The sequence below is a fragment of the Cynocephalus volans genome, chromosome 7 (assembly GCF_027409185.1).
Source record: "Cynocephalus volans isolate mCynVol1 chromosome 7, mCynVol1.pri, whole genome shotgun sequence".
Taxonomy (NCBI): Eukaryota; Metazoa; Chordata; class Mammalia; order Dermoptera; family Cynocephalidae; genus Cynocephalus; species Cynocephalus volans.
In genome coordinates this window covers 60,893,206-60,911,939 of record NC_084466.1, presented here as the reverse complement: position 1 = coordinate 60,911,939, position 18,734 = coordinate 60,893,206, and the positions used below count along the sequence as shown (strand labels likewise).

Sequence of the window (18,734 nt, the reverse complement as noted above, 5' to 3'; positions counted from 1 at the left end):
CCTTCAAAGGAAGGTTCTCACTTAGGTCTTGTGATTGCAGAGGAGGTGTTCCCTTTGCAGGGCATAGTCTGTCCACATTTCTTGTGGAACAAAGAAAATCATCAAATCATCACCAGGAACTGAATTAAGAGGCTTGCAGACCCTGAAGAATTATTGTGTTGCAACCTCTTATCCTAAAAGTCATTTATTAGTTGTCATTTAATGCCCACAGTTGGATGGCTTGTGGGATATTTATAGCTCATTTCTTCATGGATCAATAACATATACTATTCATAAATATTAGCAGCTGAAACTGTTTTCTTTAACATCAAGTAACAGCAGTATTTTTCCTTTCCCAAGCTATTCTATAACACTAGACATAGCAATCATTAAATAAAGAAATCTTAATTGAGTTGGCTTTTCTAATATGATAACTGTAATGATTATTGGCATAAATTTGCTGGAAAGTGAGAGATGGAAATGTGGCCCTTGAATGAGCAATGTTAGCATCATCTAGGAGATTGTTGGAAATGCAGAATCTTTCGCCCAACCTTAGGCCTACTGAATCAGAATATGCATTTTAACAAGCTCCCCAGGGGATTTCTGTGCACATGAAAGTTGGGGGAACATTGATTTAAATGACCTTACAAAAGAAGGAGCAACCCACTCTGGTCCTTCCACAGACTTGATTTCTCTGTCTGATTGGCCTACACTGCCACTGTGACCCTCTTCCTTCCTGTTGTATATGAATCTGTGTCTTTTCATACTAAATGTGAGCCTTTTTAATAGCTTGTGTTAGATAAAAGAAAAATGGGCATTAGCCATCTAGAATGGACATTTTTCACATTGCCATTGTGAAAATGGCCAAGGGAAGTGATAATGGCCATGCTTATGGAGCACTTAGTTTTTTTAAATGCGTAGCAAACACACACATGGACACCAGCCTGCAAAACACAGCCGTCCTCTCCAGGCAGATGGCTGCTGCCCAGGAACTCTCAGCCAAGTAGAATCCAAGCAGCCTATAGCCACCCAAGAGCCTCTAGCTCAGTCTCTGGCCTTGACCTTCCCCCACCCTCCAACCTTTAGTTTTCCCCCTCCCAGGAGTCACCAGAGGATGCTGGGTCACATTCTGATTGGCCACCATCTGTGTGTGTAACATTGAGTGAGGGAATAGTAAGTTGGATTCCCTGCCAACAGTTGTGGGTATTCTTTGATCCTTGATCCTTAAGAAACAGGAGAGAATGAAAAGCAGCCACTCAGTAGGGTCCAGGAAGAGTTAATCCTGTTAATGAAGGGGAAGTTTGGAGAGGGCACTGGGATGATTCACTCAAACTTGCATTCCACAGGCTAGAATATGTCCATGGCATATACTTGCATACTTCCAGTGGGGCTCTGGAGCCTCCTTGTACTGGCTTGTGAGAATGGATTGCTAAATTTTCAGGATTTTTATAAGCTAGTTGATTTTATGCTGGTAGCTTGAAACTGACTGTGCTTGGAATATTTACACCACAGAAATCAATAAATGTTATAAATCAACCTCCCCTTTTCCTTCCTGCTAGAGCTGGTTGTTAATGTTTCCCAGCACACCACTGCTTAGCACTAAATGAGAACTATTCTTTTACTCTCCCCTACCACCCACATTCCAAACCCAGCCTCAGAGGGCTAAGGAGGGCAAAGATTTTGGGACATATCTGGCATATTGTGTGTTTGGTACTTATTGGTTAAAAAATAGATTATAATCCATGTGGTAGGCAGGTAATGCCCACTCCCCCTCCCAAACCCTCAAGATGTCCACATTCTAATCCCTGGAAGCTAGAAATATGGCAAAAGGAATCAAGTTCACAGGTGGAATTAACTGTGACTTAAATCAACTGACCTTAAAATAGAGAAGAGTAGCCCGCAATATCCAGATGAGCTCAATGTAATCACAAGGTCCATCAAATTGAAAGGAGGAGGCAGAAGATGGAGGAAAAGACAGCAAGAGGAAGATTCAGCTGTTACTGGCTTTGAGGATGGAGGAAGAGCCATTAACCAAAAAAAGTATGAGGCCTATAGAAGCTGGAAAAGGCAAAGAAATGGACCTTTCCCTGGAGGCTGCAGGAAAAAACGCAGCCCTGCTGACATCTTGATTTTAGTCCAGTGAGACCCATTTGGACTTCTGACCTCTAGAACTGTAAGATAATAACTGTTGTTTTAAGCCACTAAGTTTGCAATAATGTGTTACAGCAGAAATAGGAAACTAATACTTCTCATGTAGTTTTATAATGAAATATTAATTTCCTAGGAATCTGTAAAGCAGAGACAACATCTCTAAAATATTAGTGCATTGGAATAAAAGAAAGTTGTTGGGGGGAAAAAAAAGGCAGAGAATCTGTTGCATGTACTTTTTTTGCCACTGGCTCTCTCAGCATAAGGACACCAGTTTTCAGAACTCCTCACCACACCTTTCACCCAAATTTAGTGTTGTGGTAGTAAACCTCCACCAGATTTTTTTCCTCCTAATCACATGGATGAATTAAGTACTAATTTTATTTTTCCAGACTTTCATAATACTCACAGACCTAAAATATGAAAATCTTCCAACTCCACGTCAAAGACCTTCCCTATCTCCTAGATTCATATTATTCTGCCTTTGATCTACATATGTTTGAAATAATATTACACAGTGCTATCTCATAGTTTCCAAATACTTCCATTTGATTCTCCCAACCTCTTGGGGCATCATAACCTCAGAAAATGCAGGAAGCCAGCTAGAGATCTGAATGGTACCCAATGCCTTTTCTTGCTCTTTCCACTAAACCATGGCTGCCAGAGTCATTTGGAGCAATGGAAGTTTTGGTGCATTATGCAGACACTGAGAAGCATCATTAGTTTTTAATGTATAAAGTGAAATAGAAACTATCCAGTAGAAAATAAGATATGCATATTAGATAGAGATGCATACATACCCATATTTTTAAGAAATTACACTCATTGCTTTCTTGTTTCTGGGAAGAAATTAGTAGCAAGGACTAACGGTTTTAAAAACAATCTTAGCAGTAAAACTCAACATTGAGGCAATTCTTCCAATATTGTTTATATAAACTGGGGAACATTTTTATTTCTGAATACTTTCAAGGAACACCGGTGTTTCCAAGAAATACGGTTTCTACATCATGCACTTCTTTGTGAATGAATTGATGGGGGCACTAAACCTTTGGTTGTTGAGATGCAAATAGTATCTCTTTAATCCTGTAATGTTGGAATGTTAATAATATCTCTGAATTGCAGATGTGATACTAAGAATGTAGGCTGTTACCTCCTGCTTTGCTTTCCTTGTTTGTAAAATGAGTATAATATTAATATAATGATGGGACTGCTAGGACTAAAAGATACAATATATGCAAAGTCCTTAGTACAATACCTAGCACTCAATAAAGGTGCCCTAACCTAGTCATGAATGTAGAAATGCTTTCACACTATCTCATTTGACTATATTAGTATCAATCTCTTGTGAGGAAGGCATAGAGAAGATTCTTATTTTACACATGAATTGGATAGATTTAATTATTTCATTTCTACTATCCCCACATGAATGAGATTGCGAGAGAAAAAACACCCATGGCTTTTTTGTTTTGTTTTGTCATGCTGTATTTCTTGGCTTCCATTTCAGCTGTGTCTTCCACAATGTCTGATGCCCAGCATTTTTCCTTTGCATTTTAGTCCCAGCCCACTTACCAAGGTCTCTGCTCACTTCACATTCTTATCCTCTCCTTTCATTTTCAGCACATGACCTCATCACCCACTTGATAGGAAATAAAGGCTATGAGGCCTTAAGTATCTTCATTTTTCTGTTTCCTTACTCCCCCTTTGCTGCTTCTACTCAAAACCCATCCCATCTCTGTTATACTTCTCACTATGTAACAGAGATGAAAAAAGGATTACTCAAAGCACCATGAATGTGATGAGAGGCCCGAAGGGTCTGCACCCCAGAGAAAACTGGGTACAGCCCCGATTCAAAGTTAGCTTCTGTTTTTATTGTAAAGACAAGGAAGTTTCACAAGAAAATTCAGTTGATTCAATCATTACAAAAGGACACAAGGACATGGGCAGTGTTACAAAAGTTATCTATGGCTAAGTATAGCTTAAACAATGGAAACTAACATCAGTAAAATTGACAATGTGACATTCCAAAATACAATTAGTGAAAAGCTAAGTTGGTCAAACTGGCTCATTATCTAAAGTATAACCTCTCCTTAAGCAAAAGTTACATTCTTATGATAAAATCTAAATACAATTATTTCTAAAGTTTCCACCGACAGCTTGTCCCTAGCAAACATTTTTTTCACATCTTTCCCTTCAGCTTTTCTTAAAATCTCTTAACAGGATTGGTATGACAACCACCTGTTAGCTCTAAAATCATTAAAGTATACAATCCCATACCTAATCAGTGATTAGAGTTGATTAGATGGGCTGCAGCCTGCTGGCTGTAGGATGTCGCAGCCTACCAGAGGGCTTTTGCCCCATATATGCATTTCCCTAAGAACCCTATTCTGAAATCAAATGAGAATCAAGATTTCTAACGCTCCACACATCTCAGGAGGAACAAGAAGGTGCCTTTCCTTGTTGCTGGGATGGTTTCTTCCACCCGTGTTCACCATCTCTTCTTCCCTTCCCTTTCTCAGGGACCTTGCTGCTCCATCAGTTAGGTCCCCTTTTCTCCTGTCACTTTGTTTTTATTTTTGTTTTTCTCAGGATATAGTCACACTCAAATCTCTCATTTTTTCCTTTTTTTTTTTTTTTGGGGTGGGGTTGGCAGGTACAAGGAAGGCCTCTTATCTTAAAGACGAATTTTCTCTGTTGTTTGCTTTCAACTCCTCTGTCCCAGGCATCATGGTTCAGCTTCTTGAAAGCCTTCTCTACCTCATTTGGTTTCCAATTGTTAGTCTGTGGACTGACTGTTTAGTAGTCACCCGAACCAAAGAATCTCTGTTTTAAACAATGTTCCCCAGAGGATGCTAAGCTCAGCTGGCTTACGGATTCACTTTCCCTGGTTCTTGTCCTTGTTCATTGATGAGCTGAGTTTGGCTTCTGTTCCTGGTCTTCTCTGGTACTGATCTAAGATCACCAATGGTGTTCTTAATTGAAAACTCCAATGGAGGCGCTGCAATTCCTAGCTTATTTAAGCTGTTTGTGGTATTAACTATTAAGGACTCTGTCCTTCAAATTCCACCCCTCTGGATTTCCTCTGGATCCTTTTCCTCCGTTTGTTTTTCCACCGTTGACGCTCCACCAAGCACAAGGTCCCATCTGTTGGTCTCATCTGATATCCCTGAGCCTGTGCCCCCATCCTGAAGTGAACCCCCCCATTTAAGGATTTAGTTATTGCTTGTGATGATGATTTCTAAAACTCGTATCTTTAGGTCAGAATATATTTCCGAATCCCAGAACCATATATTTTACTGCATGCCCGATATTTCCCCCTAGATATTCCACAAGTATACCTTAAATTCAATAGGTTCAAAACTGGACTCATTTATTCATTCTGGTGCTCTTAAGTGATAGTCATCTAACACTCTTTCTCCCAAGGGATGCGGGGAACACATAACAATTGAGCACTTTTGGTCTCACGAGTCAGGATTTTTTTCTAAATTGGAATCGTGCATACCTGGTTTTACAGTTTCTATTAGTTTGCTTCCTAGAATTCTGTGTTTCATTAATAATCCAGTTGCTTGCATTATAATTGATTCATTTTGACACTACTAAATTTCCTTTAGTTTTTTCTGAAACTGAAATCATTTTTCCTTTCAAAATGAGACCAGTAAATAGGTCTGTGTAAATGAAGACTTTCATGGAAATGAACAATGTGAACAGTTTTTTTCTCCTCTTTGAAAGATGGGGCCAAAGTTATGTCAGGGTTTGAAAATGATGATTTCCATTATTCCTTATTCACAGGTCTTCCTCTGGGCAAATCCAATTTTTTATTAAAGCAAACCCATCTGCTTGTCATCTCCCTTGGATTCATTTAAAATTTCATGTTTCTCCTGTGTCAAATCCCTATTAAATTTGTTGTTTAAGAACTTTGCTTGTTTTTCATAGACAAGTTTTAAAAAATGACAGTTGTGTCACGGTGAGCAAAAAGCAAGTGTTCCTGGGTTATTTAAATTGGATTAAAAGATGCCAGAGCCATGGTAACAGTAATATCAGATACGAAGCCCTTTGTCTCTAGACTCTCCAAAAAGCTAATTAAAAAAAAGAACTCTTTTCTATTCAAGTGGATGGCTTTTTTATGACATGTGCCTTTTAGTCCCTCAACAGCTTTAAGTATCTGATTCTAAGTCAGAAGGGAGTTGGGTCGGCTTATTGAAACCTTTCCCTGAATGCTTTAGTAGAATGCGGGTGTATAGATAAATTTTGTATGAACTGTTTAACCGCTTATAATCATTTTAATTTAATGTACTTGGTATGGATATTTCATGTTTTCATTAGAACATTTTGAAAACACTGCTTAGAAAATGTTGCTATCATTTGATCTAAAGAATAAAAATGTAAAATACTGATTCTGTGATTATACCAATGGAATTGGGAGAGGGAAGCTGTGGAAAGAACTGGGGTTCCTGGCTTTCAGTGTGGTGCCCCTGGGTTCTAAGAGGGAATACCATTTTGGAACCTCTGGCAGAGTAGCACATTAGACTATTGAGGACACTTGAACCTAAGGATTTTGGACTTTGGGTAACTTTAACATTGTGATTCTGCTTAAAGTTTCCTTAATAGATTACATTTTGATATTTGCAATTTCAGAGCAATAAACTGAAGGAGAAAAAGAGACTTCAAGAAAACCTCAGAAGAGAAGCATTTAGAGAGCATCAGCAATAGTAAGTTTATGTTTTCAGAGCTTTGTACCTTTATTGGCATATGGTTCATTCAGCTTTTAAATTCTAGGTGATGGTAACTTTTCAAAACATCTGGTATTGAACTCTTGGCTACTATATTAATTATGTAATTGAGCTCTGTCATTATGCAAGCTAGGATGTAAGGTTGGAGACATCTGTACTCACTGAAGTATTCTTTAGTGATACTACTAAATTTGAGGAATTCCCTATTACAAACAACTTGGAGAGCTCGATTCTTTGGTGATCCAGGGTACTTCTGATTATGTTGACTTCCAAGACAGCAATACAAAAAGGAGGGTGTTTGAAAAGAAGTACCTGAGCAGAATCTAAACTAACTAGGGATTTATCTAATGGGCTGAGGACTATTATACACTTGTAGTTTTTCTGGACAAGAATTGAGAGATCATTTAGCAGTTATTGGCAACATTCCCAATTGGTGGTCATAGTCCAATGTAATTTTTCCAGTATGATTTGTGAATAACAGCAGCTAATATGTGTAGGGCAACTACTATGTGCTTTATAATGCAGGTAACCTATTGTTATATAGGCTTCAAAGATAAGCTCATGTCCTAATTTTTGGTCGCTAGGCTACCTGCACACTGATTAAAAGAGGACAAAACCAAAGAATCATACTTCTGGCCTTACGTTAATTCTAAATATGGTAGAATTAGAACTGAGCAGATCTGGGTTCAAAATCCCAACTCCATTCCCTAGCTACGACCTTGGACAAACTAATAAACCTCTTTGAACTTAATTTTTTAAAATTAAGGATGTTAATATCTATTCCATAGGCCACTTGTAAGGATTAAAGACAATATCTTATGTAAATACCATAAAAGTGCCTGACTCTTATAGATACTTGAAATGATACTTATGGAGGATGTTTTTTGGCGGCTGGTGTGTATAGTGATCCGAACCCATGACCTTGATGTTATAAGGCTGTGCTTTAACCAACTAAGCTAACCAGACAGCCCTGGAGGTGCTTGTTGAATGGGATCATACAACTTGCATTTTGCAGAGACTGCAGATTTCCGGTTACACCACAGCTAGTAATTGGCCTCCCGCTTTCATATGGAATGTTCACTGACTGCCTCCTTTTATCTCTCCTCATTGCTGTCCCTCATTTACAGAATTTAAGATCACTTAGCTGCTGGGGTGAACATATGAGACACCCTAGAGCATGTTCCCCCTCTAAGCACAGCATCCTCTGGATTCTCATATCACTGAAATTATCCTGCCTCTACCATAAGAAGTTCCTTCTTGATTTAAGACTCAGAGGCAGGGATGGAGAGAAATTTCTTAACACTCTACGTGGCTCCTAGGCACATTAGGTAATTGGCCTCTGCTACCCAGGTCAGAAAATAGGTGGGAGATGGGATGGGGTAGGATGGAAGTGTTGACGGATGGTGTTACTCTCCTTAGCTACGCTCAGTGTTGTCTGAGTCTGTAGCCTGTCTTTCCTCAGTCTTCCAAGGCAGGCATGGGGGTGAGGAAACCAGTGGGAATCGAAACACCAGGAGAAATGGATTATCTTGAAGAAACATGTGGCAGGAGGGAGGCAACAGATTAAGGATCTTAATATATTAATGCCTCCCCCTCTATGAGTAGAGAATGGATGAGAAATTATTTCTAGGCTCAGCCTGAGGACTTGAGAGAGATAAAGGGTTGGGTTGGGGCATTAGTAGCCTGGAGTCACAAATAAGAACAAAGGTAATTATCCTGTGGCATGCTAGTTTTATACCAGAAAAGGGAAGACCTCCCTACCCACGAGAGGTCTTAGGTACAGGACTGGGAAATTGTTCAAGTTCATTCTCTGGAGAGTTTTAAACATGGCAAGGTGAAGGATGAGAGATTCTTGGAGTTTTAAAAGATGTTGTAGGTTGTATTGCCCAACCTCCTTTTTTTCATAGTCCTCCAGCTTCTTGAGTTTGTGTTTTACTAAATAGTAAAGATCAATCACTTTTTTTTTTCTGTAAAGGAAAAAAAAAATGTTTTACTCTCAGCCACCTGGCACATGATCAGTGGAGCTGAATTCAATTACATGCACATTTCACTCTTGCTTTTTCTCTTGCTTATCTTGAAAGTCCCAGTTAGCCAAGAAAAAGAGAAGTTGACTAAAAAGAAGTATCTCAAATTGATTTTTAAAGTCTATTGAGAAACACAAAAAGAGGTATATTTGTGAGTTTTTTTTAAAGAGTATTATTATACTTCGAATTACTTTTGAAATTAAAAGACCATTAGCTCATGAAATGAATGACCATTATGTAGCTAGAAATATGAAAGGGACTTCTTAAAAAAGATCGATCTCTATATAGCAAGTCTTTATCACACCTTCTTAGAATCAGTTTATGGTGGAAAAATGTCTAGGAAAGCTGTTAGAATTTTACCAGCACAGAGATTTCACCAGACCAAGTGGACTGCCTATCCCCAAACCCCAAATTAGATTCACCTGAAGCTGTCAAATGAAGGAACACAAAATAGAAATACAAATAAGAAATTCTTTCAAACTAGTCAATACCTTGCTAGTTTCAGCGTGCTGTGATATGTGGTTCAAAGAGCAGACCAGGAATGATTTTTTTTTTGTTTTTCTTTTTCCCTGTAGAGAAGGGCACCCACAGACTTGAGCAGACTGTAAATCCACATTGCTGGAGAAAAAACTCATGATAGCCACCTGGGGCACCACCATGAGAATCTTAATGTGCTCTTTCTTAACACCTTGTTTTGACTTTGTTCATTTACTTCTGATTATTTTCAGTGTTGTCAATTATTTAACTAACAGGCAGAAAACTAGGCTTTTATTGACATCCAAAGGGACTCTCCTGAGTGTAATAATGAAGGCAGTTTATTGAATGCCTGTGAGGTTGCTTTCTAATTGTATGCATTAATCTGCCCATGCAAGCTGGCTGAAAATACACAAGCAGATTGCACATGCAGATGGAGCACACAGGACGGTTTTTATGAAAAGACCTCTGGAATGTACTTCTGTAGTACTGTCTTTTCCTTAAAAATTGCGCGACTGTGACTATTTCAATTGGCGGCTGAAAGCAGACCAGATTAATGGTGCATTAAGTCTGCTACTCTGGCTGGGGATGAGCTCCGATTTCACAATTTAGAATTAGTTCTAGGATTTTCAAGCCTGAAAGCAGAGGGTAGAAATGAGCATTTAACCTTGGTGTAGTTTTTGCTCTTATTTTTTAGTCTCTGTAATTATTTACTACTTATAAAAATTCAAATGTGATACTTTTCAGGATGGCCTTTTCTATCAGTCCATATTACTGGTAGATGGAAGATCTAAAATAACAGTTAAATATTTTTTAAAATATCATAGAGAGGATGTTGTGATTTAGTTTATTTAAAACATTGAGTAAAGTAAATTTTAGCATTTTAATTTTAAATGGTTATTGATTTGGGGGGTATAGTCATCTTTCTAATTGTGGTTTTTTTGGTTTGTTTTTTGATGGATGTTGAAATATGTTTGAATTTTGACCTATTTAACCAGTGAGGGGTTTAGGATAGGATGTGAGTGTTGCAGTATAGATACATACTGTGTGCAGGTGTTAGGAAAAACAGTATTCTTTTAAGGGTTTTCTGGAGATATAAAAATATAACCATATTTTAAACATTTAAAAGTTTAATTTATATCTAAACCATTTAATGTAATAGATTATACATTTATATAGTTAATAAGTACAAAGTGCTTGGTTCTTTTAATCAAATAAAGTAATAAGAAACTGCCACGTAATTGAGAATCTGTGGAGTGTCAGGCACTGTATTAGGCATATTATATAGACTTTTCATTTAATTTAATTATTATTATTATTTTTTCTTTTGGTGGCTGGCCCATATGGGGAATCTGAATCCTTGACATTGGTGTTATCAACACGATACTCTAACCAACTGAGCTAACTGGCCAGCCTTTTTTTTTTTTTTGGCAGCTGGCCAGTACAGGGATTAAATCCTGGACCCTGGTGTTATCAGCATTGTGCTCTAACCAATTAGACTAATGACTCATCTAATTTTTAGATCAACCCTATTAAGAGTTATCATCCCCATTTTACAGGTGGAGGCTTGGGTAGTTAAAATTTACCAATGTCACGAAGACAGTAAGTGATGCAGCCAAATCTAGGTCTTAAGCTTTTGGGTGTTAAGGAAAATGGGTAATTTAGGGGCATGGTATGTTTTGCAGGTCAGAAATGTCTGAGTAGGGTAGAGTGATGAGCACTGTAGCAACACAGGGTACCTGTGGAGAGGAGTGTTGGAGAGAGTGGGTCAGCTCAGACAGAGAGACTTGTGCATGGTTGACTTCTATTGCTTCCTACAAAGATCTCAATTTTGCCTAGAGCTGGCAAAAGAAAAGCTGAGAAAATATGTCTGCTTTCTCTTCAATCCCCATCATATATGGATAGACTCTTCCCAGGCCCAACACTGGGTTAATACCATAATTAAACTTACTGTAGGCTTTGGTAACCTCTCCCGGCTTTACTCTATTCTAGGTACAGTTTCCAATGTTGTTTCTAGGGGAGAAGGGGCTTGATTCTTAAAACCTCAGCTGGAAAAACTCCTGGGACCAAGCCCATTTCAAAATAAGACATTCCTATAGCTGAACTGCAAAGCACCATCTCGAGCTTGGCCTGTCGATTGTAATGTTGGGAAGAATTCTGCATTTCTGCCATCGGAACCCCATTTGAATGTTAGCGTGATTAGTTCCTAGGAGACACATCTTCATGTATTTTAGTTTCCTAGAGCTGAGAATCCAGGCAGGTCTGCTGAATATGCACACTTAGGCCCCAAGTTTCCATCCAATATGCTTACAAAACTTCTAATGCCCTTCACTGGAGCTTCTGAAAGACACTTAAGGGCTGAATTGATCCCTTGTCCATATGGTAGACTTAAATCCAACCTTGAATTTTATAATCCAGGTAAGGTGAATAGAAAGTCATCCAATTTATAACTCTATCCTATGCTAATGAAGTGAACTTACAGATACAAAAATTCCATATCTATTTTGTTCAAAATAAGACTGAACAGCTTGTGAAAAATCTGGTCTGAGGGAATCCCTACCTATTGAATGTTAAATTATGTTGATGGTTAAGACTATATCCAAATTCCAGCCAACTATAAATTCTCTCTGCAGATATCCTGGTGTATGTTAATTCATTTTCATTCCCACTGCCACCCCTCTCACACTGGTATCTATCACAGGTCACTTGAATTATGGCCTGTGTCTTTTGTGTTTCCCTGGTCACCCTTGGCCTACTGCAATGGCTTCATTACTATTTTTGCCATCAGTCTCTTCTCTCAATTGTCTTACATATTTTGTCAGGTTGACCTGCTGTGTTTTCTAAAATATAGCTTTGGTCATGTCACTCCCCTATTCCAAAAGATTTTATTATTTCTTATTCCTTTTGCCTATAAAATGAATTCAAAACTCCTTAGCCACACCATGGGGAACCATTGTCTGCCTTAGTAAGGTGCCAGAAGGGACTCAGAGAACTTGGGCCTGTGTCAGGTGATTTGGGATAAGGAAGCAGGAGTTGTCTCTGGATCGGACATCATCAGGAATCAGGCATAGTTAGTTATATGATTAGGTTCGTTAATCAATCTTATCTAGAAGGAAGGAAGATCAGAGTGAAACTCATGCTGTAATTAATAAAAAAAAAAAATAGTCACTCATATTACCTAGAATTTTTTGGTGTTTGGTCACTTTTGTGGTTTGCACAAGGTTCGTGTGTTTTTCTGTGTTCAGACATGTTACAAAGTGGTCTTATTTTTGTCATGATCCATCACTGTCACAGAGTGACCACTTCTGATGTTGATACTACGTGAAATTGTTTGTTTTCAACAGGAGAACACCAAGGCCTAGCTGTGAGTGCCAGGCCAGCTTTTCTCTTTTTCAGGATGTAATTAATAAGTGGTAAAAGATGAAAGTTGACTACCGTCTTATTTATCAAATAGTTTTACTTAATCATCTCATCACTGGAACCTGGTACTATCCATGTTTCCTCTCTTGGGAGGACAGGAGATGCAGGACTAGACTTCTTGGTTTCAAACTTTAACCTCTCTCATCACAGGTTGGAAAATGTCATTTAACCTCTTGGAGCCTTTGTTTCCTCGTGTGTAGCATGGGATGGGGTAATAATCAACACTAACTCATAAGATTCGTGGATACGATCCATGTAAGTGATCTAGCATAGTGATTGGAGGGAGCCGTTGAACCCGGTGTGAAGTAATTCCAACAAGGACAGCAGAGAAAGGAGAGAGGGACGCTGACCCTGGCCTTTGCCTCCAGGGAGCCTGAGAACCTCTTTGATGCATGAGATTCACTAAGACCCTGGGGCCTGGAAAGTGCTCCAGATAAACATACTATACCTGGGGGAATATGTACCGCCCATCCTGAGACAAGCTACCTGCACAGCCAACTTTATCACTTCTATGTTAGTTCTTAGAGCCTTATTGAAAAAAAACTACCAGAAAACAAACCCTAGGCAAGCAATAATGAATACAAGAAAGAAGACATAAGATACCAGAATAATTGTGAATAAAGAAGACAGTGACATGTATAGTCAATTATGTGACTGGTTTTTCTTCTTTTTCTTTTTCTAATAAGAATCAACAGGATCAAATTAAAATCATGGAGGATTTTAGCACTAGAAGAGGCACAAGGAAGAGAGAGGGGTCTTCAAAAAGTTCATGGAAAGGTTTATGTTATCTTTTAATTCCATTTCCCACAAACTTTTTGAGGTATCCTCGTATATTGCACAGACCATCAACAGGACACATTGATGCTGGGGATGAGGAAGCAGAAAGAATCAGGGATGACTCCTGAGTTTCTGACTTGATGCGTCTGATGTACAGTGGTGCCATGTGCTGAGATGGGGACTATTAGGAGAGGACCAAGATTTGGGAAGAAGAATACCAAAAGTTTAATTTTCAACATGCTAAGTTTGAGATGCCTGGGAGATATCAAATGAGCAGTTATACATATGAATTTGGTCTCAGAAGGTATGTGGAAGATACAATTTAGAAATTATTAGGATGTAAATATAAAGCCAGAGAAATGAATAAAATCACTGAAGAAGAAATTGTGAATTTGAGAGGCCAGACCCAAGTGCACAAGGGCTCTATCATTTAGAGTTTAGGTAGATATGAAAGAACATCTGAGAAGTAGGGAAAATCAAGTGGGAGGTGTCATGGAAATCAAGACAGACACATGTCCAAAAGGAGAAATTAGTTGACTCTCCATTGCTGCTGAAAGGTCAGATGAGAGGAGGACTAGTGGATATGGCCATGAGGAAGTCATTTGTGATCTTGACAGGAATGATTTAGTTATGACAGTGGGGATGGAGGCTGATTGGATTGGACTGAAGATTAAGTGCAGATATGGAGATAGAGATGACATTTATCAACAAACAACCCTTGAGCAATTTGAGGACAGCAATGAAATGAGGCAGTAGCTGAATGAGGCTATGGGATTAAGGGAGGGTTTTATTAAATTGGTCATGTTTGTATATGATAGAAATAATCCAGCAGAAATAAGAATTTCTGCTTAGGAACTATCCAAGAACTTTACTTCTTCTGTCATCCCCTTTCTGTCCAATCAGAGCTTGCCAACTCCCCAAAATTTTGCTAGTGCCAATGAGTTTTCTTTCAAAACAATACATAGCATTTCTCTTTTAAGTAAAACTCCCAAACCTTTCTTTGTTCTTCGGACATACCAAAGACTGCTTGGTCTGTGTGTATGCCCTGAATAGCAATTCTGTGATTCCCAAATAAAACATTTTGTTTATAGAGATTCATGTTTATATTTTAATTGGCTTTGACAGGGCAGATGGTGAGAAAGGGAAGCAATGGTTTGGAAACCCCAAAGAGACTGGAAAGTTGTAGTAAGAGTGTTTGAAAGAACATAAAATGCTAGAAAGTTGTGTCCAAGAGTGGGATTTGTCATTTGATAGTTTGGAGAGAGAACATTTATCAATGACAACAATGCCTAGGGTCTGACCCTAGGAGTGTGGCTGAGGAAGAGTGGGAAAGAACTACTGGAGATGTGGAAGTCAAGAAACAACATGGGGGTGGTGGGTATATAGGACATCTATGTTGATGACAGTTGTCAAGATAAGAAGGCTGAAGTCTTAAATGACAGATGATTGACTAGAAGGTTGAAGGATGACAATGGCAAAGAGGATGGCATATTCTGATGTCATGAGCACTACAGGAGCAGACATTTTTGCAAGTTATGGGGAAGAAGTATGGTCTTCAAGTAGCACATGGAGCAAAGAGGATGCCTGCTCCATCTCAGAAACTGAGGGGTGTGTACATGAGAGAGAAAATAGCTCCAGTGAGGGAGCTCAGAGGGATGCACTGTTCTCAAGAGATAGGTTTCAGGTAATAAAGAAAAGTGAGACAGACTTTTTTGTTTTTCTTTTTCTTTTGAAATAATTTTCAATTTAGAGAAAAGATACTAAAATAATTTCCATTAAAACCTTTACCTAGCTAATGTTAATATTGTATATAACTATAGTACAATTATCAAAACCAGGAAATTAACATTCGCACAATACTATTAACTAAACTACAGATATTATTTAAGTTTTACCAATTTCTTTCCAATGCCCTTTCCTATTTCAGGATCCAATTCAGGATCCTGCAGAAATATCTAGTCACCATCATTCCTTAGTTTTCTCCAATCTGTGGCAGTATCCCCATTTCTTCCTTATCTTTCATGATCTTAATACTTTTAGTGGGTATTGACTAGTTACTTTGTAGAATGGCCCCCAATTTGGGTTTGTCTGATATTTTCTCATGATTAGATTGAGATTAAAATTTTCAACAAGAATACAGAGGGTACACGATGTCGATATTCTTATCACCGGTGATGGTAGTTAACATTGATCATTTGATTAAGGTGGTCTTCACTATCAAGTGATCATTTTTGCCTTTGCAATTGATACATATTTGGGGAGAGTTACTTTAAGGCTATGCTAATATCCTGTTATCCTAAAACTTTTGCCTGCTGATTTTGGCATCTGTAGGTGGATCTTGCCAGCAACAATTTTTTACCTCGGTATTTGCCTAATAGTTATTTTGTGTTTGAAGGAGACTTTCTGACATAGGGTGAAAGATACAGGGTTGTCGGCTCTTGGTTAAAAATCAAAAGTTTGTCACCATTGTGGAAGGGTTTGAGAGTCTAGATGGAGGTGTGGGGGATTAAGTGGCAGATATATGGGGCAGTGTGGGATTGAGAGATTAGTGACATAGATGATGAGTAAGGCTGGGATGCCTAGAGGTGACTGAGATAAATAGGAATGTGCAAGGCAGGATGGGATTAGTATTTAGAGGAGTTAGGCTGTGGTTCTGAATTGCCACTTTCATACGATTAATTTTTGGTGAGAATATAAATTTGTATAGGGCAGCTTGGCACTATTGAGCACAGTTTAAATGTGCACGTCTAATTATAGTAACCTATATTAGAAGATAATTCTATTTCTCGGTATATATCCCCGAAAATTATTTATGTATGTGCACAATATATATATACCAGGATGTTCACTGGAAATAACATAAACATCCATCAGTAAGGATGTTAAATGTGTTACATTATCTTCATATTATAGAATGCTATTCAGTTGCCAAAAGGACTAAGATAGGCATGTATTAATATGGAAAAGTCTCAAGGATGTTGTTAAATGAAAATAATTTTCAGAACAAAATATTTCAGTATCTTAAGGGGAAAAAACTCTGTTTAAGGCAGGAAAAGCTATGATTAGAAAAAAAAGAGACGCCAAAATTTCAGTGACTTAATCAGAAGTTTATATCTCTGTTGTGGAATGATCTAGAGCTGGTGTTTGAGTCACTTTTGTCCCCTGGCATTAAGAGACTCAGGCAAATGGTGGCTCTACCATCCTTAGCAAGTGCCTTCCAAGCTCACCTTAGGTGCTACCATCAGACAGAGGAAGAAAAGAGTATTAACAATCATGTGTTTTCATTTACTGATGAGTGTCACTTCAGGCCTGGCCCATAGTTTTGCTCACATTTCATTGGCCAGAACTCAGATCCATGGCCACATCTAACTGCACGGGCACTGGGAAATGCAGCCTCGCTCTATGTGCAGGGAATAGAGGAGCGCACCTTAGAGAAGAGCTGGTAGTCCCTGCCTTCCCCTAGTTACCCTCCCCGAAGTTAGTTAATACTCACTGGTGTATAATTCTAAATAGATATTCGTCAATCAATAGGGAATAGTCTGGAAGGAAACGTATCTGGCAACTCATGGTGGTGTCTTCTGGGGAAAGGAGTGAGGCTAGGAGGAGTGTTAAGCAAGACCTTCACTTTTTATCCTTTAAACTTTTCTGTTTTCTATTCCTTTTTTTTTTTTTCTTTGCCACTGGCCAGTAAGGGGATCCTAACCCTAGCCCTTCTGTTCCTATTTTCTGACTCATATTGTATTCATGTATTACTTTTGTAATTGAAAATTAAAGCATTAGTGCTCACTTTGGCAGCACATATACTAAAATTGCAATAATACAAAGATTAGCATCATCCCTGAGCAAGAATGACATGCAAATTCATGAAATTCTATATTAAAAAAAAAATTAAAGACCAGTTAAATGAGGAGAAAGAATTATTTGAAGTATATGGAATAGTTTCATGACTATTATTAAGTACAGATTTAGTTCCCCCATTGTTATATTTCACGTTTTTATACTTCTCGTTCTTGTGATCTCTTAAGTGGGACTTGTATATCTATTGCAGTGAATTTTCTTCCATCCTTTTACTTACCTAGGCTCTGTGAGTGCTTATGAGGCTTTTGTTTACGCCCAGTTATATGAAACTGACTCAGGAAAAATAATACCTCTTTAGATTGTTCTGTAACCCATATTGCTAAGCACATAGCAGAGACTCAGGAAATATTTGTTGTCTGTATGAATGCATGTGTGAATGTAAGAATGATTACTTACTCACCCAAGCCTCATGGGGGCAAATGTCTGGTGTGTGAAGCAATCACAAAGTATAGATGGTGTGTTTTTAGACAGTACCTATGCACACAGTTCCTAAGACACACTGGGGTTTTGTGTTAGGGTTCTCCCAAAGAGACAGAACCAGCAGGATATGCACATAGATATATGACAGAGGATTACAAGGGAAATCGGCTCACTTGATTATGAAGGCTGAGAAGTTCCTCAGTAGGCCATCTGCAAACTGGAGATCCGGGGATGCTGGTAGCATGGCTCAGTCCAAGTCCAGAAGCCTCAGAACCAGGAAAGCCGATGGTATGATTCTCAGTCTGAGGCCACAGGCCTGAGGGCTCAAAGGTGCTGCGGGTGTAAGTCCTGGAACCTAAAGGCTGAAGAGCCTCAAGTTTTGATGGCCAGAGACAGGAGAAAAGAGTGAATCCCAGCTCCAGCGGAGAGAGGAGGGAGGGAGGGAGGGAGGGAGGGAGGGAGAGAGAGAGAGAAAGAAAGAGAGAGAGAGAGAGAGAGTGATTGATTGATTGATTTGCCTTTTCCTCTGTTTCTCCCCCCTCTGTCTGGGCCCCCAGCATATTGGATGGTGCCTGCCCATATTGAGGGTGGATCTTTCCCACATAGTCCATTCCGGCCCACATGCTAATCTCCTCTGGAAACAGCCCCACAGACACACCCCAAAATAATGCTTTACCAGGTTTCTTTTCTTTTCTTTTTTTTTTTTTTACTGAAGCATAATTGACTATACATATTTGGGGGTACAGTATTGACTATCATTGTGTACAATATGTGATGATCAAATCATTATTATTAACATATTCATTATTATAAATTGTAATTATTCTTTGTGCCCCTTACCCAGTTTCTCCTCCTCCCCCTTTTCCACCTCCAGTAATGGTAGATCTGTTCTCTCCTGAAAGGTCAA

The 18,734-nt window shown here is 38.7% G+C and overlaps 1 protein-coding gene and 1 non-coding gene across 2 annotated transcripts in view; both read left to right on the top strand.

Moving 5' to 3' along the window:
- Positions 1-18,734, top strand: part of EPSTI1 (epithelial stromal interaction 1) — a 128,139-nt gene that overhangs the window by 41,939 nt on the left and 67,466 nt on the right. Inside the window, exon 6 of the mRNA XM_063101534.1 lies at positions 6,760-6,833. Within this exon, the coding sequence (XP_062957604.1) occupies positions 6,760-6,833 (74 nt within the window). The remainder of the gene's footprint in view (positions 1-6,759; positions 6,834-18,734) is intronic.
- On the top strand, positions 17,329-17,432 carry LOC134382848 (U6 spliceosomal RNA). Its single transcript, XR_010024113.1, has one exon. It is a non-coding gene; the product is annotated as a U6 spliceosomal RNA (small nuclear RNA).